This window comes from Alosa pseudoharengus, unplaced genomic scaffold (genome assembly GCF_046254945.1).
Source record: "Alosa pseudoharengus isolate Yale_2024_CS ecotype anadromous, Long Island Sound unplaced genomic scaffold, YU_APseudo_1.1 YU_APseudo_1.1_scf_7, whole genome shotgun sequence".
In the NCBI taxonomy this organism is placed as follows: Eukaryota; Metazoa; Chordata; class Actinopteri; order Clupeiformes; family Clupeidae; genus Alosa; species Alosa pseudoharengus.
In genome coordinates, this window is record NW_027468859.1 from 38,005,337 (window position 1) to 38,033,313 (window position 27,977).

Sequence of the window (27,977 nt, forward strand, 5' to 3'; positions counted from 1 at the left end):
TGGGGTTCGAACAAGCAACCCTCCGGTTACAAGACCGAAGTGCTAACCAGTAGGCCACGGCTGCCCCAGTATTCACATTCAACACAAGAGAAATTACAGTTAATGGCAACTTTAATAAAATATTGTTGAGATGATCACATATCAACAAAACATTTACATAACCGTAGCAAACAAATCCTGTGTTCAAAATAGTAAAGTTTTAAACATTACACATTAAGCTTATGAAGCCTTAAAACGTGCTCCTGTAGCGATTAGAATGGTTTTGTCTTGCATAGAGCTCTCTATTACACCACATACAATTACACCATTTATTAGCAGCAAAACTGAATTTGTTCTGCATCAATGATGTCCAAGTGAATGATTTTAAGTATTTAAGTTAAGTGTGGTTCTCCTCCTGTGGTTCTCCAGCTGGTAAAGCTTGTAAATAGTAGCATTTACGTTATGTGATGTATAATCTATATGATGATGATGGTATGAAGCAGTGGTGCACCAATAGTGTTGATTTGGATGTCTCAGGGCTTCAACGAAGGCCCACAGCCTGAGTTTTAATTAAGCATACAGCAATTGCATACTCTTTTTGTAATGTTATACATTTTTGTCAGTCTTTCACACTGACATACTTGCAAACACACACACACACACACACACACACACACTGAGAAATACTGATAACACTGATAAGTGGACACTGAATTATCACACTATAACAATGCCCTTGATAAAACATCTTTTTTTGTAAATAAGAGTTGTATGTTATTAGCATCACAAAGATCTATTCTCTTTCCAACCAAGTGTAACAGAAAATATCAAGCAAAGATATCATGTGAAAAGTAGCATTTGCAAGATGTAAAAAGTGAACAAGGATTTTACAAACAAATTATTCAATAATGCCAAAATGAAAAATCTATACACATAAAAATGCTTATGACCAATTAAATAACTTAAGTTATACACAAGTGAGCTACCTAATGACTTCTACCAACAAAACATACATGGAAATGTTTCCTAGACCTGAGCTGAACATCATATGACATTCACTGTTTTCCAACAAACAGTGTATATTCAGCTATACTCTAAAAATAGTTGTAACTTAGAAGAAACAACAACATAGCTTCATAAGATTCACACATTGATGAATTCAAATGGAACATGAAACATATGGAAAGCAACAAGTCCTGTTTCCATATGGATCGTTATTTTTTATAAAGCAGCAAATGGAGGTTTGCACCAGACAGTCTTTGGGTGCTGGGATTTCAAACAAGGTTGACAGGTTCAAGATTCCATGAACATCCTGAACTAACACTCCAGATCACTCAGGGAAGAGAGAGGCGGATCAAAGGCACTGGCGATGTGGCCTCAACACACACCAACAAACTCACGTAGTAGAGTTTGTTAGAGTCCACACATGTGGACACACACACACACACACACATACACATGGACACACACGCAGCAGCTGTGGGAATCAGTCATACGCATACAGACTTGTTCACATACGCATGCGTGCGCACGCACACACACACACACACACACACACACACACACACACACACACACACACACACACACACACACACACACTCACACACACACACTCACACACAAGCCATGGGAATCAGTCACACACCCACACTCCCACACTCACTCTCTCACCCACACACTCCCTCCCTCTCCCTCTCTCTCGGTCATTTGCTCTCCCACACCCGCGTAATCAGTGTGTCAGCAGCTTGAGCCGGGCGATCCAGCTGCTCAGCAGCGAGGGCTCGCCGGACGACGACGACGACGGCGCGGGCTTTTGCTTGGGCGCCTTCTTGGCCAACGCCTCCTGGTAGGGGATGGTCGCGCTGTTGTGCAGGTCGGCGTTGATGAAGCACTGGCTGCCGCGGATGTGGTCCACGCCACGCGTCAGCTGACGCTCGCGCGCCACCGGCCGGTAGGGCAGCGGGAAGCATGGCGCCTCCTCCGAGATGGTGGGGATGCGCTCGTTGCTAAGGTACCGGTGCACAGGGCTCTCACCTGGGGAGAGGGGAGCAGGTGTATTAGCATACAAGTTACATATACGTTTAGTTAGAGTGGATTGAAGTATGTGTGTGTGTGTGTGTGTGTGTGTCTCAGCTACACTTTACTATTGCTACTGAACAGGAATGGAAAAGGAGTAGTGAGTGCAAATAGATGAATTATGGATTCTTGTGAATAATTCTAACTATACAGGTGCAAGCATTACGCCTATTACACAGAAAAATACTCACACCTGGAAACACCACACCCTGAAACTGAATTGTCTAACTAAATTGTCCTTAGCCTTGGGCTTACTTTACTGGTGTTAACAAACAAGTTTAAGACACACACACGCACACTCTAACCCCTAATTCCCTGCCGACTGCTGTGTGCGTCGTGCTGTGCGTCGTGGCGTGTGTAATTAGCCTAGCTGATGGCAGCAGAGATTAGCTGGGGCTCTGCTTGGGTTTGGGGTGAAACTGCAGCTTCATATAGGTGAGAAAGAGGGGGGGGGGGGGGTGGATAGGGAGAGAGAGAGAGATGCAGAGACACTAGATTTAGCAACACTGTACTCAAACAGTCATGCTAAGCACCTTTGAAATTGAGAGAGTGGGAGAAAGAGAGGCGCTGGAGAAAGAGAGAGACGCTAGAGAGTGAGAGAGAGAGAGAGAGAGAGAGAGATGCTAGAGAGTGAGAGAGAGAGAGAGACGCTAGTGAGAGAGAGGGAGAGAGAGAGAGAGAGAGAGAGACGCTAGTGAGTGAGAGGGAGAGAGAGAGAGAGAGAGAGAGACGCTAGTGAGTGAGAGGGAGAGAGAGAGAGAGAGAGAGAGAGAGACGCTAGTGAGAGGGAGGGAGAGAGAGAGAGAGAGAGAGACGCTAGTGAGTGAGAGGGAGAGAGAGAGAGAGAGAGAGAGAGAGAGACGCTAGTGAGAGAGAGATGCTGGAGAAACTAACTTTGGCAACACTGTACACAAACAGTCATGCTAATAAAGCAACTTTGAATTTGAATTCGAGAGCAAGAGGGAGAGAGAGATGCTGGAGAGAGAGAGTGCGAGACGCTGAAGAGAGATGCACTCACCTGTCCTGCCCTGGGGCCACAGCCTGGAGGGCGAGTCAGACAGACCCAGGCAAGTGTCTACAGGCATGGACACCGGCCGAGGCTTCCCTGTGAGGAGAGAGAGAGAGAGAGGAGAGAGAGAGAGAGAGGAGAGATTTAGTGGTGAAGCTGTAAGCTGTGAGCACAGAACATCTGCCTGAACTTTATGACACTCGCTAGTGCGCTCACAAAATCTTAGCCTATAACACCAAGCAGAATTTACAGCTGACAGTGGAAAATACTTAAGACTCCATTACATGGTCATGCCCTGTGCTGTCGAAACATTACTAGCAGCTGGAATATGGTGTATGCAAATCACAGTACGTGACCAGCTTCATGCATGTTTTGAACAAAACACATTTCCATAAGTTTTCCATATCAATCAGAATATTCTATTCCCGTGCATCAGAAATGCTGATAAAACAATGCATGCCCAATCAGAAGTCCATGTCTAAATTTGGAAAAAAAAGTGTTTACCTAACTAGTAAATGTAAATGTAAATTCAAAGTAATGCACAGGAGAGGAAGTCCAGTATAACTGTGTACCTCCCTAAAGCAATGCTCTGGTCTTGCCCTACCAGTTCAGTAAGTAAACAGTCAGACTGATACTTCAGTTGCAGACAGACACCAAGTAGACTGAGGTTTTTGTGTGAGGACCGGAGCAGACTGGATGTGTTTGGGCTGGACTGGCCTGGACTGGGCTGGACTGGGTTTGGGGCCAGGGGCAAGGAGCACTGACCTCTGGAGGGCGTCCGCTGCCTCATGCGAGCCTGGGGCATGGGCAGCTCCATGGGGCTTGGCGCAGGCTTGCTGTTGTAGTCGGCGATGGTGAACCGCCGCCGGCCCTCATGGTCAAGGCATGAGTTGGGCGACTGCGATCGCTTTGGCCTTAGTTTGACGCCGGTGCACACCACTGGTTTGGCATCCCTGCAAGAGATCGTCAAGAGAAGAAGGATGTCAAAAGCTGCGTCCCAAAGATTCTATCAAAGCAAGTAATAATACAGTATTGTGCCTTTTTCCAGTGCTAGTTAAAAAGCTTATTTCACCAACTCTTCCAAAATCTAACTCTAGCACATTCATTTGAACACTACAAAAAATCCTACAATTCAAAATCTAAGTGAGATAAATAAGCTTCAATCAAATGAATCTGTACTTATTTTAATATTTACTTTAATTTTTACTGTAATACTGTAATATTTACTTATTACAAGACATTTTTGCACTTGATTTCAGTTTTTGCCTTGTACTAAGTGAAAATCTTCTTGTTCTATTGGCAAATCTTGCAAGATAATTATGCTTATTTAAGTAGTATTTCCGCAAGAACAAGAAACTTGCAAGATTTGCCAACAGAAGATTTTATACACTTATAACAAGGTCAAAACGTGCAAAAAAGGTGCAAAACTGTCTTATTATCAGCAAATATTAGAAAAATAAGTATATATTCCCTTGATTTAAGCTTATTTATCTCACTTAGATTTTGAATTCTAGGATTTTTTGCAGTGAAAAGGTGGGATTCCATCATCATTGGAGAAAGTGTTTGTGTTGTTCTTAATGGATCTTGAGGGCCCCTGAGCTACTCACCGTGGGGTATATGGAACCATGGGAGGAGGGGGAATGTACAGGTCCAAAATGGCTGGCTTCTCCTTCTTCATAGGGGACTCCGCTGAACTGTTTGGGGCCTGAGAGGTGTGTGGGCAGGGTAGGTTCTGGGAAAAAATAAACAAAAACAAAAGAAAATAGTTTAACTTCTGTTGAATCAGGATAAACTCACATACTGTATATATATACAGTGGTGCTCATAAGTTTACACACCTGTACATACACATGCTAAAGTTGACTAAAAAGAAGAATGAAAAAAATTATGTTTTGGAAATTGATCATGCCTTAATTAAAAATCTAATCTTTAAGGACACCAATTTTCTTTGTGAATGAATAATGTATCGTAAATAAATAAATGTTCTTCCTTAAAATACAGGGGCTCATAAGTATACATACCCCAATGTTAAAGAAGCTCTATGCAACAATTTTAGCAAAAATGACCTTAATTATGCAGGTTGAGAGTCGTTCTGATGGTTCTACAACACTTTCTGGGTTGTTTGGTGGGTGCTTCGTCTTCCTCAATTGCTTCTCCGCGGAAAAAAGCGAATATGCAACTTTCTAAACCTGGACCGGGTAAATCCGGATGTGACTCAGCGGAAGTATCCAATCGCGCCTCAAAAATGTAGTCAGATTGTAGTTTCTAAGAAGACTGCAAAACGGACGCCGTTGCTGTTGAAATTGTAAGTAGCCTACCCTTGGGTGAACTTCGTTTCTGTAATGTGGTTTGATACTCTCTTGAACAATGTGTTTGCTCGACCGTTTTATTGTGAGCCCTGTATGTGTTTAGCTTGGTTTCTTGATGGCTAGCTTGCTAGCTAGTGGGGGTTTAGTGTAGCAGTCACTTGCTACCGAAGCTGCAGGGGGAGCTATGTCGTGAAAAATGCCAAATCCGGCGAAAACCCAGAAACAGCGAAGGAATAACCAGACCTGCATAGGGCTTCTTTAAATTCCCATAGAAGCTGGCAGATTTTTATTTTTAAAGGCCAGTAATTTTATGGATCCAGGATACTATGCATCCTGATATACAGTAGTTCCCTTGGCATTTGGAATTAAAATAGCCCCACATCATCACATACCCTTCACCATATTTCACGATTGGCATGGGGTACTTTCCTTCAAGCTATTAGGCTAACTATGTGATGATGTACATACATTATATATATATGAAACATTTAGCATGAAACATTTGGTACATTGATTCAGTTTTGTTTACATTGATGCAGTTTGTTTGTCCTCTAACATTATTCCAGTGAGCACAGGACCTGGCAAAGCCTTCTGGTTAGACGCTGTTGCAACACAAGAGCTTTGAGTCCCTAATTAGGGGTCCGCCAACACGCCGCTACTTCAGATCCTCTCAAAGTCCTCATATTTCGCTCTTATAACAACAAGATAGCCATGTTCCCTTTCGGATTAGAGGACTTGCGTAAGGAGATTTAGGAAGGATTGAAACTGTTCATTTCATATTTTTTTGCCCCCATACCCCCCCCCCACCATAGTTGACATGGTTTGGGTGGAGCTGAAACAGAACAGGCTTAAATTAGAAGCCGGCTCCCTGGGGATTTTTAGGTTACAGGACCTGTTGAAAGTTTCCCTTATGATATTCAGAGTTCCCCCATTTACACGACTGAAGACACACTTCCTGGTGCGGCTTCTAAATAGCTCCACAGATTAGACTATTGTTTGTTAACCTATGAGTCACCTGATGAAAATGGATGACATCACCGTGAGGCTTTCTACATTTTGACTCTACTCCTCTTTTTTTCCATTAGGTGAAGGGGCTCATTGTTTTCTTGGCAACACCCAAAACACCTCATGGGTGGTTCAGGGGCTTGTGCGCTCTAAACAAAGGGGTAGTCATATGCGGTCATGAAAACGCCTAAATCTGGGGGATCTGAGGGACTGCGAATCATTCTGGTAAGGTAAGCGTGACACTTTTAAATCAACTACTCGACCAAAGACACAAAAAATCAGACATGTAGTGCCACGCTACACCAGTTCACCTCCAGGGACCTGTAACAGCTACACCCAAAGGGCTCTCACAGGCGCCTCTGAATAACAAGGCTAATAAGACCTCCATGGAATCTGATCAGAGCAGCGCAGGCCAGGTGTTGGGCGCGGAGGTGAGCGATGCGTGGGGTGGGTGCAGGTAGAGGTGTCGGACACGAGGGTTGCGCGTTACCTGTGGAGCAGGTGGCCTCCAGCGCATGTTCTTCAGGGGGGCGGGGGTGAAGCTGCAGGTGCCCGAGGGCCTCTTCTTCACCATGAGAACCACACTCACAGGGTTCTCCCTCAGCTTGGACACCAGGTTCTTCAGCTGCCAGCCCACCTGAGAGGGGAACCAGAATGAGGAAGACCAGAGGGACAGACACTACAGTATGAACATGACCACAGTAGAAGCACAGAAAGAGAGAGACAGAGAGAGAGAGAGAGAGAGAGGGAGGGGAAAAACAAAACGGCAGAGAGAAAGAGAGAGAGATAGAGATGGAGAGATAGAATAGAGAGAGAGATAGACAGAGACAGAGAGAGAGTGAGACAGATAGATAGAGAGAGACTGACAGATAGTGAAGCTGGAGTAGAAGCGCTGAATGATCCTTACCACTGTCTGCCTGTTGACCTGGATGACCTCATCTCCAGCGTGGATCCTCTTCGTTCGATCTGCAGGAGACTATGGAGGACAGGAACAGAGTGCATTATGGAACTGCATCAGAGTTTCTACTGACAAAAAACAACAACAACAACATGTAGTTGCAGCCACTTGCATCAACTAGTGAGTTGTTACTAACATCAACCCCTGTAACTGTAAACCCTGTTACATAATGGCCCCGTCTACAACCAAGCATCCATCCATCCATTAGTCGCTATGGTTTCCATGGTCAAAACAAGAGTTCATAGAACATGTGGCCTTTTCAGTGGTAATGCAGTGGCTTTAGTAAAGAGTAACCACACTTACATGCTCTGTGGTGCCTGTGATGACGTGGAGCCCATCATATGTGGATTTGATGTACATGCCCTAAAATACATTAGTTCAGAGGATTAGTCTTCATACGACCAATGGGAATGGCTGACACCACAATCATAGTCCTAATTCACAAAATACAGTCTGTTATGTTGTTTACATTTAAGACGGAAATTTATTTATGAAGGTGTTGAAAATAAGCAGTCTGGTTATTGGTAAATGCAAAAGTTTCCTGTCATTGTATGATCCTCAAAAGATTTTTTTTCAATACAACAAAGCACTTTGTAAGGTTCCATATAAGGGTTCTTGAGATCTTCCTCTATGTTCAAGAACCATGGAGCGACACTCACAAATGTGCAATAACATTCAGTATAAATGTGTTTAATTGTTTTATGTGGTGAGATATGTACCAGTCCTTCTCCAGGTTTGATGTTGGTGATGGTGACCTCTTCTAGACAGGTCATGTGATTCATCAGAGGGTCAGAGGTCGTTCTCATGGTCTGGTCACAGACGCTGGTCAGGAGACGGGACTGGAATGTGATCACAGGATGAGTACACATGGTTACACAACCATTGGTCAAACACCCAAGAACAACACAGGAAAGAACACAGGCTGACGCAGCGAGGAAGGGCCATGGGTACGGCTCTCGCTCGCATCTTCCCCAGTAATGTCCATTACGGGAGAAAGACGGCTCAAGTGTTCCAGTCCCCCCCCCCACACTCATGCTCTGTGGATTGTGGATGTCTTTTGCGACATTTCCTTCCTCCATTCACTCCCTACTCCCTCCTTAACAAACACCTCCCTATCTTGGTCTCTCTCTCTCTCTCTCACACACACACACACACACACACACACACACACACACACACACACACACACACACACACCCGTCACTGGTAATCACTTACATCACTGATAATGATGGTATTGAATGTAAAGATAGAACAACATGCAGTCTTTGGGGATTTGTTACCATGGTGTCACGTAACAATGAGTTCTCTGTGCTTAGACTATTTGGTTCTTCAGCTGTAACTTAATCAGTACAATAAGCTACAACTACATTGCGCTTTAAAACACAGCATTGGAATGATGCTTTTTAAAAGTATATTATTTGGCCTTTTTGTCTTTATTCAGATAGAACGGTGAAGAGTGGCAGGAAGTGGGACCGGGAAATGGCCACTGGTCAGATTTGAACCCGGATCCCTGGCTGCACTTGGACCCAAATGTGGTACGGCAGCTGCAGCCACTTGCAACACAGGAAAAGATGCTTAGTTTCAGTGCTCAGGAATTGCAGAAAAAAATTGAAGGTGCTCTTTGGTGTAGGGAATGCAAACGTCATTTGAAAAAGGAGAAAATCATTTTGTATTTGTTGCTTAATCTGTGATATCGCGCACCTCACAGAATACATCCATTTTAGTTGCTACACAACTGTTGACACAACTGATAGCGGAAAACCCTACCGGGCAAAGAAAGAGAGTGAATTCTGACATCTTTGCACGTGTGTCCAGTCTGTCCAGACACTCATTGGCTACTAAAGCTGCTGCCCTGTGCTGAGTCGTTAAAACAAGGGAGATCTGTGTGTGTGTGAAACACACAGTGGGCCAACGATGGGTCAACCACAGAGGAAGCCCTCTGTATTAACGTGACAATGTAACAGCGAGGAATAATGCTGAGTGTGTGAGTGTGTGGTGTGTGTGAGTGTGTGGCGTGCGTGCGTGACCCTGCCGACTGCGTTATCTCAGAGCGGATGGGCCGACATACAGGGGCCTGCTGGGCAGCATCACAGCAGAGTAAACAGCACACAGAGGCCCTGTGGGACACTCAACCTGGGGAGAGATCTCTCAAGTGCTGCACAGGAAGTGTGTGTGTGTGTGTGTGTGTGTGTGTGAGTACAGTGTCTCTCTGTGTGTGTGTGCGTATCTGTGTGACAGTACAGTGTGTGTGTGTATGTATCTGTGTGATAGTACAGAGATGGTGTGTGCGTGTCTGCGTGCGCTTCTGTGTTTATGTTGTATTGGTGTTTATGTGATGGCGTATGAGAGTGTGTGTGTGTGTGTGTGTTTGTGCGCCTGTGTGTACTTCTGCGTGTGTTGTTTTGGTGTTTATGTGATGCCGTATGAGTGTGTATGTGTGTGTGTGCCTACGTGGGCTTCTGTGTGTGTGTTGTTTTGGTATTCATGTGATGGCGTATGAGTGTGTGTGTGTGTGTTGCTTCGGTGTTTATGCGATGGCGTACGTGATGAACCGAGGGCGTCGCCTGCCAGCGAGCGACACTCAAACCATTCGCAAACCTGCCTCTCATTACTACTCACCGCTTCCAGAATCTTCTCCTCCATCTCGTAAACGGTGCAGTCCTGCAAAACAGACGAGAAACGCTCGGTGACACGAACCCTTCTCTTGCTCAACTCCTCCATGCACACACACACACACACACACACACACACACAGTAATAAATAAACAAACAAACACCCAAAAACTGCCGACACCCAGCCAGGGGGACAAATATTTGGGCAACAATAACAACGTGTAAACCCCACCACGGCACAGACCGGGGGCAGGAGGAAACCACGCCAACAAACAGTGGCAGGGCTTCTCCCGCGGGCTTTTAATGGAGCCAGCGTGTAAACATTACCAGCGACCGGGAGAAGCCGCTACCGCCTGTCTGAGAGGGCGAGACGCATTGGTGGAGCGAGCCACACGGCGGTGAAGGGGGAGAGAGAGAAAGAGAGAGAGAGAGAGGGGGGGGGGGAGAGAGGAGTGTCCGACTCACACGACTAGAATATTGGGACAAAAAGAGGGGGAACAGAGCAGTGTGGTGGAGGAGAGAGAGTGAGAGTGAGACAGAGAGGAGAGAGAGAGAGAGAGAGAGGAGAGAGAGAGAGAGAGGAGAGAGGAGAGAGAGAGAGAGGGGAGAGGGGAGAGAGGAGTACCTGACTCCCACGACTAGAACACGGGGAGAGAAAGAGGGGGAACAGAGCAGTGTGGTGACTGGCTGAGTGGAGGGGGAACAGAGCAGTGTGGTGACTGGCTGAGTGGAGGGGGAACAGAGCAGTGTGGTGACTGGCTGAGTGGAGGGGGAACAGAGCAGTGTGGTGACTGGCTGAGTGGAGGGGGAACAGAGCAGTGTGGTGACTGGCTGAGTGGAGGGGAAGAGACGAGGAGAGGAGAGCAGAGGCACGTTTGGGTCGCCCCGACCTCCACGTGCCATCTGGAGAGGAGAGGAGAGGAGAGGAGAGGGAGTTGTGTGGGATGGAGCGCGCTAGTGGAAACACATGTGTCGCACCACAAGCCCTGTGTTATGTTTCAGAGAGCGCGCGCACACGCACACACACACACACACACACACAAACACATAAACGCACATACACATACACACACGCACACTTACAAACACAGACACACACACATAAACAAGCACATAGATCCCTTATAAACACACACACACACACACACACATACACACACACAAAAAACCTACACATAAAACGTACACACACACACACCTACACACAAAACTCACAAACACACACACACATACACAAACAAAGATTACGGACACAGGCACACAAATGCATGTACAAATAAACAACGTAGGATAATAAAAATAAAACAAGCACAAACACAAACACAGGCCAACATCTCTCCAGAAACACACACAAACAAGAAGCCCAAGCAAGCAACCAAACATACGACTCAAGAAACACTGCTCACATGCATGCACACAAAAGCCCCCTCTCACATACATCAGAGCATATGTTCCATTCCACACTCTCACTAGACGACTAACCAGCTACACTGCACAATTTCATCACATCTCTAATGTGTGTGTGTGTGTGTGTGTGTGTGTGTGTGTGTTTGGGTGGGTGGGAGTTGTAGCCATGGAGGAGGGGGAATCAGAGAGCAAGATCTGAGACACGGGCCCCAAGTCTGCGGCCAGAACAACATGTTCCAGTTCACTACACGGACACGACCAGTAGAGATTTTAGCACTATCAGACTAACGTCAAACAGGAGCTAGCCAATGAGTGGGAAGAAGGATGTAGAAGCAATAGAGGAAGATGAACCAACACACAAAGTGTTGACATTGGCACCAAGTCAGTCCACTGCAGTCCTGATGGTGCCATGCTGTGTAGGAAGAATGGAAGGGCATGGAAGCTGAATGCTAGTCAGCACTGTTTGGTGGGTACAGTGATTTTTGCTAGCTAAACGCCATTAGCGCCATATAGCAGTATGAAGAAGCACGTCTGAGGTGAACAAACCTTTTGGACAGTGGTGGTGAGCTCAAGGCAAAGCTGGATGATTCGGTTTTTGGTGGCTGTGAAGTCACTGATGCCTGTGAGTGGCGTCCTGCAGGCAGAGAGAGAGAGAGAGAGAGAGAGAGAGAGAGAGAGAGAGAGAGAGAGAGAGAGAGAGAGAGAGAGAGAGAGAGAGAAAAAAAAGAAAGAAAGAGGGGAAGAGAGAAAGAGATAAAGAGAGAGAAATTGCGGTAATTATACATCATATTTCTGCCTGACAGTTGCACAGAGATGAACTGTAACAATAACAAAATCAGGCTTGGTATTCAGGGCTTCTCCCGAGTCGCGCAAGTCAAGCCTGTGCAAGCACATGATGTAATGTTATGCATGTCAACAGATAGCCATCAGTCGTACTTCACCAAAGAAGACCCTGGATGTTTTCACTAGATTTTAAAATATTCAACATGGAGAGACATCATAGCTCTGCTATGCATCTCACTCACTCACACACACACTCTCACACACACACACACACACAAACACACACACACACACACATATCAGACACACTCACACACACACAGAGTAACCAGAAAATAAACAGTTTCAGACAACCACTGAGGGTAGAGGAAACTTCAACCAACAATCTGGGGAATGTTCTATCAAAAGATATAATTTAGACACAACATTTTGCCTCTCTTATACAGTGTGGGAGATATGAACATAGCAGGCGACCCGATGCGTATGAAAGCGCTCACAAGGACAAAGACCCCTGTGTCTGCGTGTCTATCTACACAACAGTGTGTGTGTGTGTGTGTTATACAGTATGTGTGTGCTGTCTACTGTCTCTTGGAAGAGACTTCTATAGAGGCATGACTGAGCACACTTATTTACATGTATAGATTATATATATTGATAGACACTTGTGCAAGAATAAGTGTGTGTAAAAGCCATTTGCTGTAGTGTTTTAGTCCATGTTTATCCATAGAGCCATGCCAACTGATTCCTTGTGGCCCTGAGGAGCTCCACCACATAAATGTAAGTTTGGTATATGTGTGTGTGTGTGTGTGTGTGTATGTGTGTTGCAAGTGTGTGTGTGTTTTGTGTGTATGTGTGTTGCAAGTGTGTGAGTGTGTGTTTTGTGTGTTTTGTGTGTGTTGCAAATGTGTGCAGGCTCCTACCGGTCGAGCCACGCCAGCAGGTTTTTGGCAGCGCCGATGAGCTCCACGACGGCAGTGAGGAACTGGTTGGCCGGCTTGCGCGGCACGCTGCCATCGTACGCCGGGCTCCTCCTCCGCTCGGACGCCAGGTTGTGCAGGTTGTTGGACGCCGCACGCATCCTCCCCACCAGCATCTTCAGATTATCCGTCTCCACCCCATAATTCTGCACGGCGACAAACAAGAACACGACAACTCAGGTTATATTATGTTCCCTAACATGTTTACATTTCTTTAATCGTTGAGGGGGTCACTCAGAGGTCAGATCTGCAGATTTAGACTCATACACACTCTCTCTGCTTGCACCCGCTGGGGAATGCAATCCATAGCTAGTGTGACCCAAGGGCCATGTTTTACAAGCAACAAGGCTGTATCTCACAGACAGTTGAACACAACTATGCGGAAGGGAAGGAACATAATCCCTAATGTGAACACGAGTCAACTCCGTCTGACTCTGGTTAAGCTTCACAGAGCATTAACCCAGAAAACACACACGATACACAATGAAGCACCACCACAGATTGAGTTCACGTTCATATTCCCCATGTCACATCTCCATCATTCCAATCCTCCTTCAAACAAGGTGCGAACAAACAGACAACCGACTCACAGACACGGCGAAGGAACCGGCTCTCCGATCTCCACGGCGATCCACGCTTTCTGATAAGCACATTCCGCACCTATCAACAACAATCACAGATCCTTTTCTTCACTAGCCTCTTATCTGCAATGAGAGCTAGTCCAGAGACCATTAGTGTGTATAAAGTAAACTTGGCTGCTGGGGTTATAATGTGGTATGACAGCGGATAACGAGGTGGGGTCATTCTCATGACCTCTCCTGCTGAAAGTCCCGGCTACGCATCGCATTCCTCTGGGCCAGTCACTGTGGAGGACGGCGAATGCGCAAAGTCATCACCTGATCCCACTCAACACTCCCATGTGCTGCCCAGACACAATATGTGTGTGTGTGTGTGTGTGTGTATGTGTCTGAGAGAGAGAGAATGTGTGTAAGGCAAAAAATTAAATTAAAAAGTTGTTGTGGTTGTATTATACCGCATGTATGTGTTTGTATATGTGTGTGTGTGTGTGTGTGTGTGTGTGTGTGTGTGTGTGTGCTAGTTTGTGATGGTCTTTTCCACGCGGTGTGAGGCCAACAAGTGTGCCATGAGTGGCTCTGCGTGGGATGGTTTTGGAGCGATCGTGTTATTTACGCGTGTCAGACGAAAGCCCCTCTGACAGTGCAGCGATATGAGGGAATGCGTTCTGGTACCACAGGCCTGTCAGCAGGGGATTAGACAAACGACACACACACACACACACACACCGCCCCTCTGCTGGGGAGACATGGCCTCTGGCGACGACAAAGCACTGGTGATGAGGACCTCTGTTCTGTCACAAGCACGCACGCACGCACGCACGCACGCACGCACGCACGCACACAGACACACACACCATGTACCGGTACATACATTAAATCCAAAAAAACACCCCTAGATACCAACAAGTATGCACATATAAACACAAAGTATACACACACACACACACTTCAGCAACAGATGTTGTGTGTGTTATTGCGTCGAGCCTCTGGGCGTATAACATCTGCAGTCGATTCCGGGCCGCGCGGGGCTGAGAGGAGAGCTGGTGACGAGAGGGGTGGGATGATGGATTGACAAATATTCCACCATGACGGCTGTAATGACAGACAGACACACACACACACACACACACACACACACACACACACACACACACACACACACACACACACACACACACACACACACACACACACACACACACACACACACACACACACACACTACCTACACTACTCATTTAGGAAAATGCTTTTCCCCAAAGCAATTCTACAGTATCATTAAGGTCTTCATTTCTCAGTAAAGCACCCTGGGAACTGACAGAACACACAGACAGAACATAGATACACACCAACACAGAGAAAGGCCGTCATTGCACATGCCCACTGATTGAGGCTGGGGTAAATAAATAATAAAGTGGACTTCAGGGAAGAGCCTGGAGTGAATCATCTCACATGAGCGGACGGAAACAGCTTGAACAATGCTGGTACCAGCTTTCCTGTGCTTTCCCCGGTTGTGTGTTTACGTGTGTCTGTGTGTGTGTATGTATGTTTGCCTGTATGTGTGTGCATATATGTGTGTGTGCATATATGTGTTTCGAAGGATTTGTGTCAGTCTGTGTGAATGCAGCGTGTCTGAGGCTGTGTGTACTTTATCTGGTTATTGTGTGTGTGCGGACATGTATCTATTTGTCTCTGTTTGTGAAAATGCATATGTGCATATGTATCCATTGTGTGTGTGTGTGTGTGTGTGTGTGTGTGTGTGTGTGTGTGTGTGGTGAACAGTGGGGGAAAGAATGGGTGGGTGTTCTCGGACAGGTGGGTGGGTCACATCTGTTTCCTGCTCTCCAGGAGATATCTTCCAGAATGTTCTACCCAGAGAGAGTGAGTGAGAGCACGAGCAAGGAAGAGAAGAGAGAGAGAGAGAGAGAGAGAGAGAGAGAGAGAGAGAGAGAGAGAGAGAGAGAGAGAGAGAGAGAGAGAGAGAGAGAGAGAGAGAGAGAGAGAGAGAGAGAGAGAGAGAGAGAGAGAGAGAGAAACCCCAGTCCAACACAAAAAAACCCATACTGCCTTCCTCTATAGCCTCACATGATGCCCGTTTCAGGGTGCACCACCTTGGTCCTTCCTCCCACTCCCTCCTGCCCGTTTCCTCTGCGTGTCCACCTCTCATCGCCGACAATCTGCACAGGAACCCACAGCGAGTGCACCGCTGATCCCAGGTCAGGATTACGCTACCGAGTGCGCAGTGGTTGTGAACACAACAGGTTCCAGCGCTAACACAGCACTTTGTGGCTCCTCCGAGAGCAAACACTCCAGGGGGAAACATTCCTCCCACCCTCCCTCCCGCTCTCTCTGTCTCTCTCTCTCTCTCTCTGTCTCTCTCTGCAACCGCAGACGTCAGATAGCCACGGACGGAATGTGGGCTGTAAACGAGGGACATGTGCAGTGTGCCGTGTCACCAGAGGACCCAGAGGGCCCCCTTGTCGTCAGGGACCACACATCGCCGCGGGACGTCGTCAGGGACCACACATCGCCGCGGGACGTCGTCAGGGACCACACATCGCCGCGGGACATTCGGTGTCCAAGCTCCCGACGCGGCAGCAGCGTGGGCTCAGTTGTTTTCACATGTCAGACACTCAGAGCCCAGTCGCGGGCGGCTACTGTTTGTCCACTCACACACTGTGCTGTGTCAGGCCCCCCCCCCCCCCAACCTTTTACACCGAAAGAGGCTTCAGATTGTGGGAGGAAGGCACTTATTATACTCATTAACGCTCTCATATAAAAAGGGGCTGACTGCAGCCCTATTCTGTGAGGAAAAACACAGAAGAGCACAGCAGCACACAGTGCATGGCAAAACAACAACAACAACAAGGCCGCCCTTCAGGCCTGGGATTAATGAGAGGCAGCAGTATGTGCTCCGCTATGTGATGATCCAGACAATTCCACAGAGAGCCATGTGGTTTCTATAGAGCAGCAGCACAAAGACAGTGAGTGGAAGTGTGAAACTGTGAAGGAGACGGTGTGTGAGAGACAGAGAGAGAGAGAGAGAGAGAGAGAGAGAGAGAGAGAGAGAGAGAGAGAGAGACCGCTGCACTTAATGTTACGGAACAGATCCGCCACAGCGAAAGATCCGGTCAACGAAATGTAGGATGCGGACTTCCTGCTCAAAGGCCATCTGCAGAGCAACCAGAACTGAATGGATTCCGGGACAAGGAGAGAGAAAGAGAGTGTTAGAGAGAGAGAGGAGAGAGAGAGAGAGAGGAGAGAGAGCGAGAGAGAGAGAGAGAGAGGAGAGAGAGTAGAGAGAGAGAGTATAGAGAGAGAGAGAGAGAGAGAGAGAGAGACAGCTGAGCGGACATTCCTCCATAATCCCTGCCTTCCTGTCCTCTGCCAGCTTCCTCTCGTGTCCCGAGCACGCTCCTTGGGGCCACGCAGGTCGGTCTCGCTCCTCGCTCCCGATTACATCCACCGCAATCATCATTCCAGGCCTCCGGAGACAGGCTCTCCCCAGCGCCATTACATGGCCATTTCCAAAGATCTTGCCCGATAACATGGTGCGTGATGAAAGTCAGCACAGTTGCACTGAAAAGGCAGATTTATGTGTGACGTCCGACCATCAGACGGAGATCTGAGTTTGGTTATTTTCATTCGACGATAGCATCAATAGTCAGCACATGTCCCGGTGGAGAGAGGAATTATCATCATCATTACAAGGCCCTTTTAAGATGTATCAACTGTAGATTTTACACATCATTCAAGATTTTCCTAATGACGCTGACTAAATTCTTTAAATTAGTTACACTTTGTATGTAAGCTAGCCTACCAGATCCATCCTCAAGTGTTAGCAACTCTTGGAAGTTTCCCCTCCACAAGCTTACAAAAATCAGCTGGCATGGTCCCCCAGACCTAAGACTGTTATCGGCTATTTGATGATTTAGTGCTGTGGAACATGACGACCTTGTGAGAGCTTGCCCTGAAACACTGGACCAATTCCAAAGGGGCATGATTCACCCAGGAGAAGAGGGTAGTAGGGTTCAAACTCCTGTTTGGGGTGAAAATAACAAATCTGGTCGAGGACTAACAGAATGTGTATTTAGCAACTGACCTACATACTTTCTGAAAATAGTGAATAATGAAAAATTTCCTTTTCAAAATAAAATCTTGCTTCTAGATTCTCTAATTCTCCAGCACCCAAGGCCTGATGGTTAGGTTAAGAAGTTCAGTTGAGCTACCATTTGCTTATATGTTAATTGAAAACACACATACGACTTCCCTCCACTTCCCTAACTGAAACTCCAGACATAAACACTTCAGTGTCAATATTTGACTGATACTCGTGAACTGATACAACAAGTTAACAAGGAATGTCAACTCAACAGTCAATGGTTTTTGACGGTTAGCAATGTTTTGTTTCAAATCTGTTGTAACTGTAGCTGAATTTGGATGGATTTTTAACTTAAAAAGGACCGTGGCAACGCTACTGGCATACTGTGTTAAAAACCTTGGTCATGATTCCATACTATGGGCTCTGTGCACTAGCTTACTTGAAATCTGCAAACCAGTTTCCTGTTTGTTGACATCGCTGTTAACAAGCACCTAAAGAGGATTGGTTCAGTTGTACCAAAATGTGTGCTCACCGAAAATTCTTCCCTCCTTATTTTGTGCAGCCAGTGCATGTAGGCTGGTGTTTTTAGGAAAAAGGTGGAAGCTATAATCACTTTTATAACGACTTGAAGCCTTAGAGCCACCCACAGACATTAAGACTCACACACATTGTATTTCTTACGTTTTGGTACAACTAAAGCACTCATCTTCAGGTACTTGTTGACAGCCAATGAGAGGGCATCACTCACTAAGGCACAGAGCAGGTCCACGGCCTCCAGAAAGAGCTCCTGGTGGCCGATGCGCGTCACGCCCAACTCCTCCAGGTCCTGATGGGACACCTTCAGCAGCTGCTCGCCGTCCATCTTCTCTCGCTCAAAGTTCTGCACGTACTGCTGAAGACCGTCATCCAACCCTGAGACAGAGAGAGAGAGAGAGAGAGAGGGGGAATAGGGAAGAGAGAAGAAAGAGAGAGAGAAGGAGCGAGAGAGAGAGAGAGAGAGAGAGAGAGAGGGAATAAGATAGAGAGAAGAAAGAGAGAGAGGAGCGAGAGAGAGAGAGAGAGAGAGAGAGAGAGAGAGAGAGAGGGAATAGGATAGAGAGAAGAAAGAGAGAGAGGAGCGAGAGAGAGAGAGAGAGATAGAGAGGGAATAGGGAAGAGAGAAGAAAGAGAGAGAGAAGGAGCAAGAGAGAGAGAGAGAGAGAGAGGGAATAGGGAAGAGAGAAGAGAGAAGATGCAAGAGAGAGAGAGAGAGAGAGAGAGAGGAAATAGGGAAGAGAGAAGAAAGGGAGAGAGAGAGAAGGAGCAAGAGAGAGAGAGAGAGAGAGGGAAGGAGGGATATAGGTGGGGTTAGACAAAGGGTTTCTTTCAGAGGCTACAAGAGAGTGTGGGTTTGGGCTCCTCACACCCTATGCGAGTGTTGGTGTAAACACAGGGTCTGAGTCAACACGCTCTGTTTGCTCTGGCCACGAGTGTGTCCAGCTCCACGGCCTTTTCTCAAGATAGCACAGCACCTTTCGGAGTGCAGCGCCAGCCCAGGGCAGATCCTCAGAACAAGTCAAGGTACACAGAGCGGTCATGCCTCAGCGCTTCGCTTGAGGGCGAGTCCACCAGGTTGCCGGATCTTTCAAACCGACGGGGGCCAATTGCAGTCGGGCACTGAGGAACTGAGTCAACAGAACACTTTTGTTTGCTTTGGCCTGAAAATGTCAGACTCAACAGCGTGTGTCAGGACAGCACTGCGCCTCCTGTGGGAGTCAGCTGAGCAGGACACCGCTGCTGAAGGCTCCAGCGGCCGCACTGGAGAAGAACAGAGAGAGCAATGCCCGCATGGGATGGGCTCAGATCGTCCGCACATGAGAAGGCTGGACATCACTGCACTGCAAATTCTCAATTATTTTTGGTTAATAATGTTATGACAAATAGGGCAAATATAGCCCAGGGTATATTAGCTCAGTCAATCTTGTGGGCATGTCAAGTTTGAGGCCACTTGTGGGTTTCTAAAACAGTTGGTGGCAATTCCAGCCTGGAGAACGGAGCGGCTGAGCAACTGGCACTGCCGTTTGCAAAAGCGGTGAAATAAAGAGCTTAGGAAGGACCGAGAAAGAAAACAACTGTTGCCGTTGTCACACCAGGCACCGGTCAGGCCTGTGTTTATTTGGCGAGTGAGGTGACAGATGGCCCGCTCGTTTGCCGCGGGGGTCAGTCGCTCTGGAGCGGTGGATAATGAGAGAGCCGCCTGCGCGACGTGTTTGCTGAGGCAAATCACCGCTACACTGCTGCTGCCGCTGCCTCTTTTCTGTTTGATCAGTTCGAACGAAAACAAACAAAAGCTACTAACAAACTGTTGTTCTTGCTGTGATGTGTTAAAGGATTAACGCACCAACCCTGTAATGAGACAAAGCTCCAGTAGCCTATCTACCCCAATGAAATCTGTTATATTTCATCAGTAAAAGTGAGACTAAACATAAAAGTCTAAAAAACACAAACACCCTCCCCACCCTTTTTCATTGTCAACGCAACCCACAGACATTGCTTCTAGAAACTATGCGTGTGTTTGTGGTCGGAGGATGGGGCCACATAGCCCCTTTGACCACTGTTGCAGCGACAACAGTCTGAAAAGGACTGACTTTGTGGGGGGCAGACACAGCCCCTAAAAATCAAAGGCTTTCTGCTGAAATGGGTTCTGTGAGGTCAAAGGTCAACTGTGCCCCGTCAAGGCCCTCTACGTGACACAACAGCTGCCAGGAGCAACAGCAGCACCACATTCACAAGCAATTGCATGCAGGGTATGGAGATACCATCAGTAAACGATGACTGCCTGGTCACAATAAAATGACTTATGTCTAACTGACTGAACTGAGTACCTTATAGACACCTATTAAAATACAATGACAGTGCTGCTTTTAAGCTGTGAAAAAATATATATCAACAGGTTGGTAATAAGTGTGAGCAAGGTAATTAGTGCTCTGGACACTTGATTGATGTTCACATTTGCTGGGCCATTGCGGTTCAAACGGCGGCTGTGTTGGTGTGAGGGTCATGAATGGCTAACTAGCGTACAGGGCTCCGGTTTCTGACACCTGATCTGGGTGCTTGTCTCCATCTATGCACTGCACTGAAGATGGAGGATGTCACAGACCAACCAATCAGCTTAAGACAAATACCTACATCCGTTTTCCTAAACTACACATGTTAGAGGTTATTACAAGTATTTTTGTGTTAGTCAGCTTAATGCTACAAGTTTTGAATGGCTCCTACAGTACCTCTGGTCTGGCACACACTGACATTTGGCTTTGACTTCAAAGTGTGTCAAGTGAAGAAAGTGAAGCAAAACTTCTCAAGGGGTCACATCTTCACTCCTCGGGACAGTAACGAGGAGCAAGAAAAATAGCCGTGAGAGAAACCTCGCAACAAAGGCATGAGGTTTTACGCGAGTTAACCACGTTGCAAAACACACCTGTCCACACCCATTAAATATTTACACAGAAGGCCCAGAAGAGAGAAGCTATCAGTTTCACCTATTAAAAAGACAGCTATATTGGTGCAAGTTGTTACTTCCTCCATTTAGAATTCAAAAGCAAGCATTGAAGCATTGAAGCAGGCTAAAGATTAGTAGCCACGTGAGAGCTTCATTGGCGGTATTAAACTATAAACACTTGATTTACATCAAGAAATATACCTCACATGCTAATGACCTTAAATCAAGCCTACAGTCTCTTAACTCTCTTGAGTATTTCTTGAAGCGGAGTATTGCTGAACATCATGTTTCACACGTTACAACAAGGAGTAAATCCACCAAAAGCCTGTTGATCAGACTCCAAATGGCTCCCACAGTCTCCCACTAATGCCACCGCGGCCTCTCACATGCTCAAAAGGCGTTCCATTAGAGGGGCCCAGCTTCACTGAAGTTTTGTCACTAAATTACTGAAGTACTGTTGTTGTCTCCCTCAATCACTCACTCTCTGTCTCTCAGCCACTCTTACTCTTCTCTCTCTTTCTCTCTCCCTCTCTCTCTCCCACACTCCACATACACACAGTCTCTTTCTCCTTCACTGCCTGGAAGTCGCATCACACAAAAGGGCAATTGCACTGGATCTGCCTTTAGCATTAACACCAGATGAACCTTGGGGGGAAAAGGGGTACGACAATACGGTCCTTTTCTCGCCATTCAATTTAGAGTCTTTCAAGACTCCTCCTACAGCTGAGACCTGATTCTCCACTGCCAGTCTACAGTGAGCGCTCCCCCTGACTTTTCTTACATTCCGTTGATTTTGCCAATGGACACGGATGGGCTCTGCATGACAGCTGTAAAAAGACTGAGTTAACACGGCCTTCAAATCTGAACTGTAAAAAGGAAACTTAAGAACACCAAAAACATTACATGGTGTTCTACAACCTAAATAACTGAACATGATGCTTCAAAAAATCTACTTTTCTTTACATGACATTAAAAAACAAAACTGGTGGGGTAAAGCATAGCAGACATGGAATAAGAATACTGATATATGCTGCACTTCACAGTAAACTTTGACAGGCTCTTCTCTCTCTCACTCTTATATTGCCACGGTAAGTTTCATAAACTACCACAAGAGTATCGGTGCAGTCAGTGAACTATGGGAATGACCACAGTCCAACCCCACCCCACCCACACCCACTAAGCTCAGTTAATCATTGGTCAGAGGCACAAAAACAAGCAACATTCAGAATATCCTCACTACTAATCCCCACACAAATAAATGTACACATCCTCACTGATGTAGACCTTGCTTATTTTAACTGCTGGCCACCCATGGACCGCTTCCTTGCATGGGCTGCAGGGATCTAAATCGGTTCTTCTCTGCCTGTGAAAACCCTTTTTAGAAGATTAGTCAGCTGTTATTGCCAGTCTTCCCTAAAACTATACAAACTGAAATAATATACTTGAAAAGCAAACATGTGCCAAATCCTTACTACCATAGTCCTGTGGACAAATGAGAACCTGATGCTCCATGATTGAGATAATGTTTTTTCTCAATTAGCAATGTCGTTAGACTGCTTCTGATGACTCCACCCAGGACAGTGGTTTACTGTAGATCTCATGTCAATAAGAAAATTGACTGTGTGCAGTATATAAAATAGGCTATAAATAGGCAAGAGGTGTTCATAAAGTCACCTTTAATTCCACTTGGAGCATTACTCAATGTTTGGCAACAATGACAGTCAAGTCTGCTTTTAAAGCACAAGTGAGTTATGCTGCCATGTGCCACCACCATCCCAGACCTCCCAGATAGTCTCTGATCACTACACAGACATCTGATGGTGCGACAGCAACAGCAGCGGTGGCGTTAGCGGCGTTGGCAGCAGTTGCCTGCGGGCTGGGCCGCGCGTGGGCTGTGTGCAAGAAGAGAAAGCGCTGACGCGGTGTCCCCCCCAGGCAGACAGCTCGAGCGCAAAGCAAACAGCCTGAGCTTAAAGTTGAGCAGGCCGGCTCCGTCCGTCAAACAGGCACGTGCCCCGCTTGTCCAGGGCCAAGAATGAGTGGAGTTTGGCCTGGACCGGCATTCCAGAGCTGCGGGGGGTGGGGCTAGAGGTGGGGATAAGGGGGTCAACAAAGGGAATGTTTACTCCACCCTGTTGAACACAAACCCAGCCAGGGACAGTGGACTGGAGAGGAAGGGTCGATTGAAAAGCATTCAAAGCATTCACTTCCCACCCTTTCTCTTATTCTCTTCTTGGCAACACATCAATCTTATTTCACAGGGCTGGCCCGGAGGAACCGAGGAACTGAGGAACCGAGAGAGACAGCGGGAGAGAAAATGAGAGAGAGAGAGAGAGAGAGAGAGAGAGAGAGAGAGAGAGAGAGAGAGAGAGAGAGAGAGGTGCATTATCACACAGGAACAGCTTGGTGGGGAAAGAGGATTTCCTCGACCAAAAATGAACAACTCTCTCAGTCGGTATTTCCAAACAAACCTTCTCCGCAATCAGCTACTGGGCTGTTTTCACTAGCTCTACATGTGTGTGTATTCTGGGATAAATCCAGAAGTGACATAACACCTCTGTAACATCCTCTCTTCCCAATGAAGTTGTGTCCAGTTTCATAACCTTCTAAAAAGTTAATTCATGAGAAAAGTTCATAACAAAATAAATATCTTTGAAACAATAACACAGCAAACCATCAGTCCCACCATGGGTAGATATTACGTATGATCTAAGATAGTGAAATGATCCAAAGATGAAACGAAGAAACTTTTTTGGCTCCTGTACAGTTTCTCACATCTCTGAACTGGAGAGAGAGAGAGAGAGAGAGAGAGAGAGAGAGAGAGACATGCCTGGTCCAAGAGAACAGCACTTCTCTAGCAGCCGGTATTTGACTTGGTTTCGCCCTGTACTGGGAACCAGCTGATTCCCCAGATTAGTTTGGTTCCTGCTCCTGGGTGTTACATAAATTTCCCAGCCCAGGTAACAGGAACAAAAACACCGGAGGGGGACTTCTATCCTCTGAACTGCCGACAGCAATATTGCCTGGTTTATCTCCTCTTTCACTGACATTTAATGTCTCCTCAGAAAACAGCTGTGTGCCAAGCCCAGAAACCTCCTTAATAAAAAGAAATCTTCCAAAACATCGGTTGGTGGCGGCTTGATCATTTTCCAGCCATGCAAGGGAACCATGCAAGCGTGGAGGACCTGTCATAACTCAAGGCTGTTGTGACAAAAGGCAGGTGATGTTTGGAACAGGTGCTGTGTGTTGGGAGAGGCGGAGGGAGTGTGTGTGTGTGTGGGGGGTGATGGGGGTGGGGGGGTGGGGGGGAAGAGGGGACAGACAGATAGCCTGCCGCTGATAAGCTGACTGAGTGAGCCGGGACACCTGGTGACTCAGAAAGACGGGGAGCCGCAGAAGACAACACTGAGAGGCGAGCTGACTGACCGAGACTTCAGTCCCTCTGTTAACCGCAGAACAATGACTGCACTGAGGGCTGGGGAAAGAACACATTGCTTCTCTACCTTCACTGATTAAGTGTTCACTTCTTTCCTAATAAATGTGCCTATTTAGCCTATTCAAAAGGCTGTTCACACATGTCTAGGAAGGCCGGAAAACACAGCAGCTTCAATTACTTTGTGGGGAAAAAACCCCAACACTAACTCAAACAGTTTCAGCTAACTGTAACAAATTCTCAATCCAACAGCCCATGTAGTGTTCAAAGCACCCGATCAAAGTTGCATACTTCCACGCATACAACGCTTTGGATCTGAGCTGCAGGGCTGCAGGACGGCATAACAGCACCTGTCATTTGAAAAATGCAGACTTGCCCTGACAGGAGCTCCATAGCTGCTCTGCCACAGTCCTCAGCATCAACCTTTCTGGTTCTCAACTACGTCTCTGATAACTCAGGTTTACACATTAACTGCCCAGAGAGAGAGAGAGACAGAGAGAGAGAGAGAGAGAGAGAGAGAGAGAGACAGACAGTTAAAACGGACTGTTTCCAAACAAAGCTGGGGTTCACATTGCAGGAACCACTCCCCTTGTGTTTATAATGCAGTGGGGGATAGGCGCGAATGTGCAACAGGAATTTATTTATGATGACATTTACATAGCTTACAACAAAGGTCAGCAAAGAGGAGAAGTTTCTAATCCACTTAATGTGGCTACAAATGCACTTAGAGAACCAATGGTGTGATGCTCGGCCCCATGCTTGGTGGCAGGGAGAGAGTGATACAAGCTTATTAATGAAAGCGTTTTAGATACGGAAGCCCATAATGCTAAACACACCATAAACAAATTTATTCCCACAGAGCTGCTCATCTGAAACTAGCAATAATATTTTGCGCTCCAAACACAACAATCACAAAGGCTGATATCTACATATATACCTATAAAATTGATCACATGCTACATCGTAAAGTTCTTCAATTCAACCTATTAGAACTCGATTAGGCTACTTATTGATTAATTACTTATCACCTACATCAGAGATAAAGAGTGAGCCTGGTCTTCTTTTAAAAGACCATCAATGTGCACTACCCGTGGAGCTCTTAGCCAGCATTCTGCACACCCTTCTGGCTGCAATTCTGCTAACCCCTCTATTGTCTGGTGCCGCGGCTTCATGACTCATTGTCTCGTTTACAAAAGCAGAGGATTATGGCACAGTGGCAACTCGGCAGACAGCATCCATCGGCCTTACTGGCCTTCGAGACCTTCAGCAACCATTCAAACCATTTCATTTGGCAGGCCTGATGACACAAGGGAATCTGCGCAGCCTATCTGTTATCCATTTACTTCATTAGAGAAAATGGGAACTGACCTATAGCAGGAACAAAACTTACTGGGTGTGATGGTTACTGCTGCCAATAGTTTGGTTTAAGCTTGTACAACAAATCACTCCTTAAGTCTGTGGTTGTATGATTACTGCCCACCCCCCCCCCCCCCCCCCCCCCCCCCCCCCCAAACACTAACCCTTTCCTAGGGACAATTCCCAATCAAAAAAGCACAATAACCTCTCAGTAATCTCCATTGTCCAGGGTTTCACTGGTAGTCCATCATTCAACTTGCATTAATGCATTGAACCATTAATAGGTCATGCATGTCTCATTGCCATTATGTGGACAGATGACCCTTGGTGGGGAAGATGTAGGTCCAAGAAGCAGTAGTCATGGTATATTAGTAATGCAAGGAAGTCCCATAAGTTGCAGTTGCAGGCTACAGCTGCTGTGAGATAACTTACAAATCTTCCAGTTTCTCTGTGCTTCTCTGTTTGACAGAAGGCTAAACTGTCACGGGTGATGACTTTTTTTTTGTTTTTAAACAAAATCTGTATTCAATTTGCAAGATCAAAGTTGGAACCTTTTTTAGAGCGTGACATATTCCTCCATGTCCATCAGATAAGATAGGATAAATAACCATTATTAGCCTACTGCATGCATTGATTCCATCATATTCATCACAACTCTGACCACAACTCATTTTTAGCTTTGGCTTATGATCTCATTTCCTTGACTATGTAAGGGGATTTTTAACAGTCCGAAAGAAGTCCCTTTGGCCATTGAATACTGGGGGAATTTGTGGAATTTCTTTTGTGTGGGTGACAGGAACAAGGTTAAGGGGGGTCTTACAAATCCATTGCCATGGTCACCAAAAAAAGAGAAGTGTGGAGATTAATTTATAAAAACATATGAGCGGAATGAAGCGGTTTAGGAGATTATCTATGTATCAAGTAATGCTTGGCATTAAAAGCTGAATTTTAAACTGCTTTGGGGACTACAGTAAATCCACCAGCACTATAAAACACTGATATTGCATAGTCTTAATCATGAAAACAACGCCTTTTTTAAACAAAAGACAAAAAACACAAATATTGAACGTTTTCCAAAGGCATTCAATTATTTAACTGAACACCAGCATTTATGAGTGCAATACTACTACTAATGAGTTACTGGCCTGAGTTACTGGCCTAACGCACGTGCAAACTTCCCACAGTAAACACAAATCCATCCATCCATCCATCGTACCTTTTTGAAGCATTAGCGTGACATTAAGCAGTGGCCGTTTGTAAACACTATATTCACAGTAAGTAAATCCGAAATAAATAAAACACGATTTTGAGCTCATATTTCAGTCACTAATCAGCTCAACTAAAATTAAGTTTAGCTTTGCAGTTGTTTAATGTTTAGCCTTTTGAAATTCCACAGTGAAAACGCATAGGCCTATTTGAATGATCAGCTAGCAGTAGGATATACAAAAATAATGTTACCTACCAGACACGAAAACTAAATAAATCACACATGTTAGGATGGCATCACAACAAGTCAATTTTTTATCTTAATATTACCATGATAGAATAAACAAAACTTTCCTCAACTTTAAGCTTGTATAGCGTTGGGCTACTGTGAGTCGTTTCTTACCTCTCATCCAGTCGACAACTTGTGTTGGAGACCACTTTGTTACAGGTTCCATCGCTTTTGACTGTGCAGTATTATAACTAAGAAGTTTTAAAAGAGAGTCTGGAGTTCAGATCTACCGTAGGTTATCTCATTGCTACCGAACAGTGGTCTGGTGCCACTGACAACCTGAAACACGCTCTAGCGTTGATGCCTAGATTCAGACTGTACGCATGATTTGCTACGATAAGTTTAGAGAGCAAACAGTGGAGGGGGCGGGCGGATCAGATTACAGTTTTGGGTCAGCCTCCCACTAGTGTATG

General features: G+C 46.1%; 1 protein-coding gene across 1 annotated transcript; it reads right to left on the bottom strand.

Annotated features, from left to right (window-relative positions):
* Nucleotides 1-93: 93 nt before the first annotated feature.
* cnksr3 (cnksr family member 3) lies at nt 94-27,858 on the bottom strand. Its single transcript, XM_076273288.1, has 13 exons — nt 27,679-27,858; nt 18,551-18,714; nt 13,066-13,268; nt 11,909-11,996; nt 9,962-10,003; nt 8,059-8,178; nt 7,643-7,702; nt 7,289-7,357; nt 6,872-7,018; nt 4,675-4,799; nt 3,833-4,020; nt 3,077-3,163; nt 94-2,016 (listed from the first exon to the last, which is right to left on the bottom strand). The coding sequence occupies exons 1-13, from the start codon at nt 27,728-27,730 to the stop codon at nt 1,712-1,714; spliced, it is 1,650 nt and encodes a 549-aa protein (XP_076129403.1). The 5' UTR covers nt 27,731-27,858; the 3' UTR covers nt 94-1,711.
* Between the last annotated feature and the right edge of the window lie 119 nt (nt 27,859-27,977).

Coding starts and splice junctions, on each gene's coding strand:
- cnksr3 (XM_076273288.1), bottom strand. CDS start 27,730: ATGGAACCTGTAACAAAGTGGTCTCCAACACAAGTTGTCGACTGGATG. Junction 13,269..18,550: donor TGGACCTGCTCTGTGCCTTA/GTGAGTGATGCC, acceptor GTCGCCGTGCAG/AATTATGGGGTGGAGACGGA. Junction 7,358..7,642: donor TCACAGGCACCACAGAGCAT/GTAAGTGTGGTT, acceptor TGTCCTCCATAG/TCTCCTGCAGATCGAACGAA.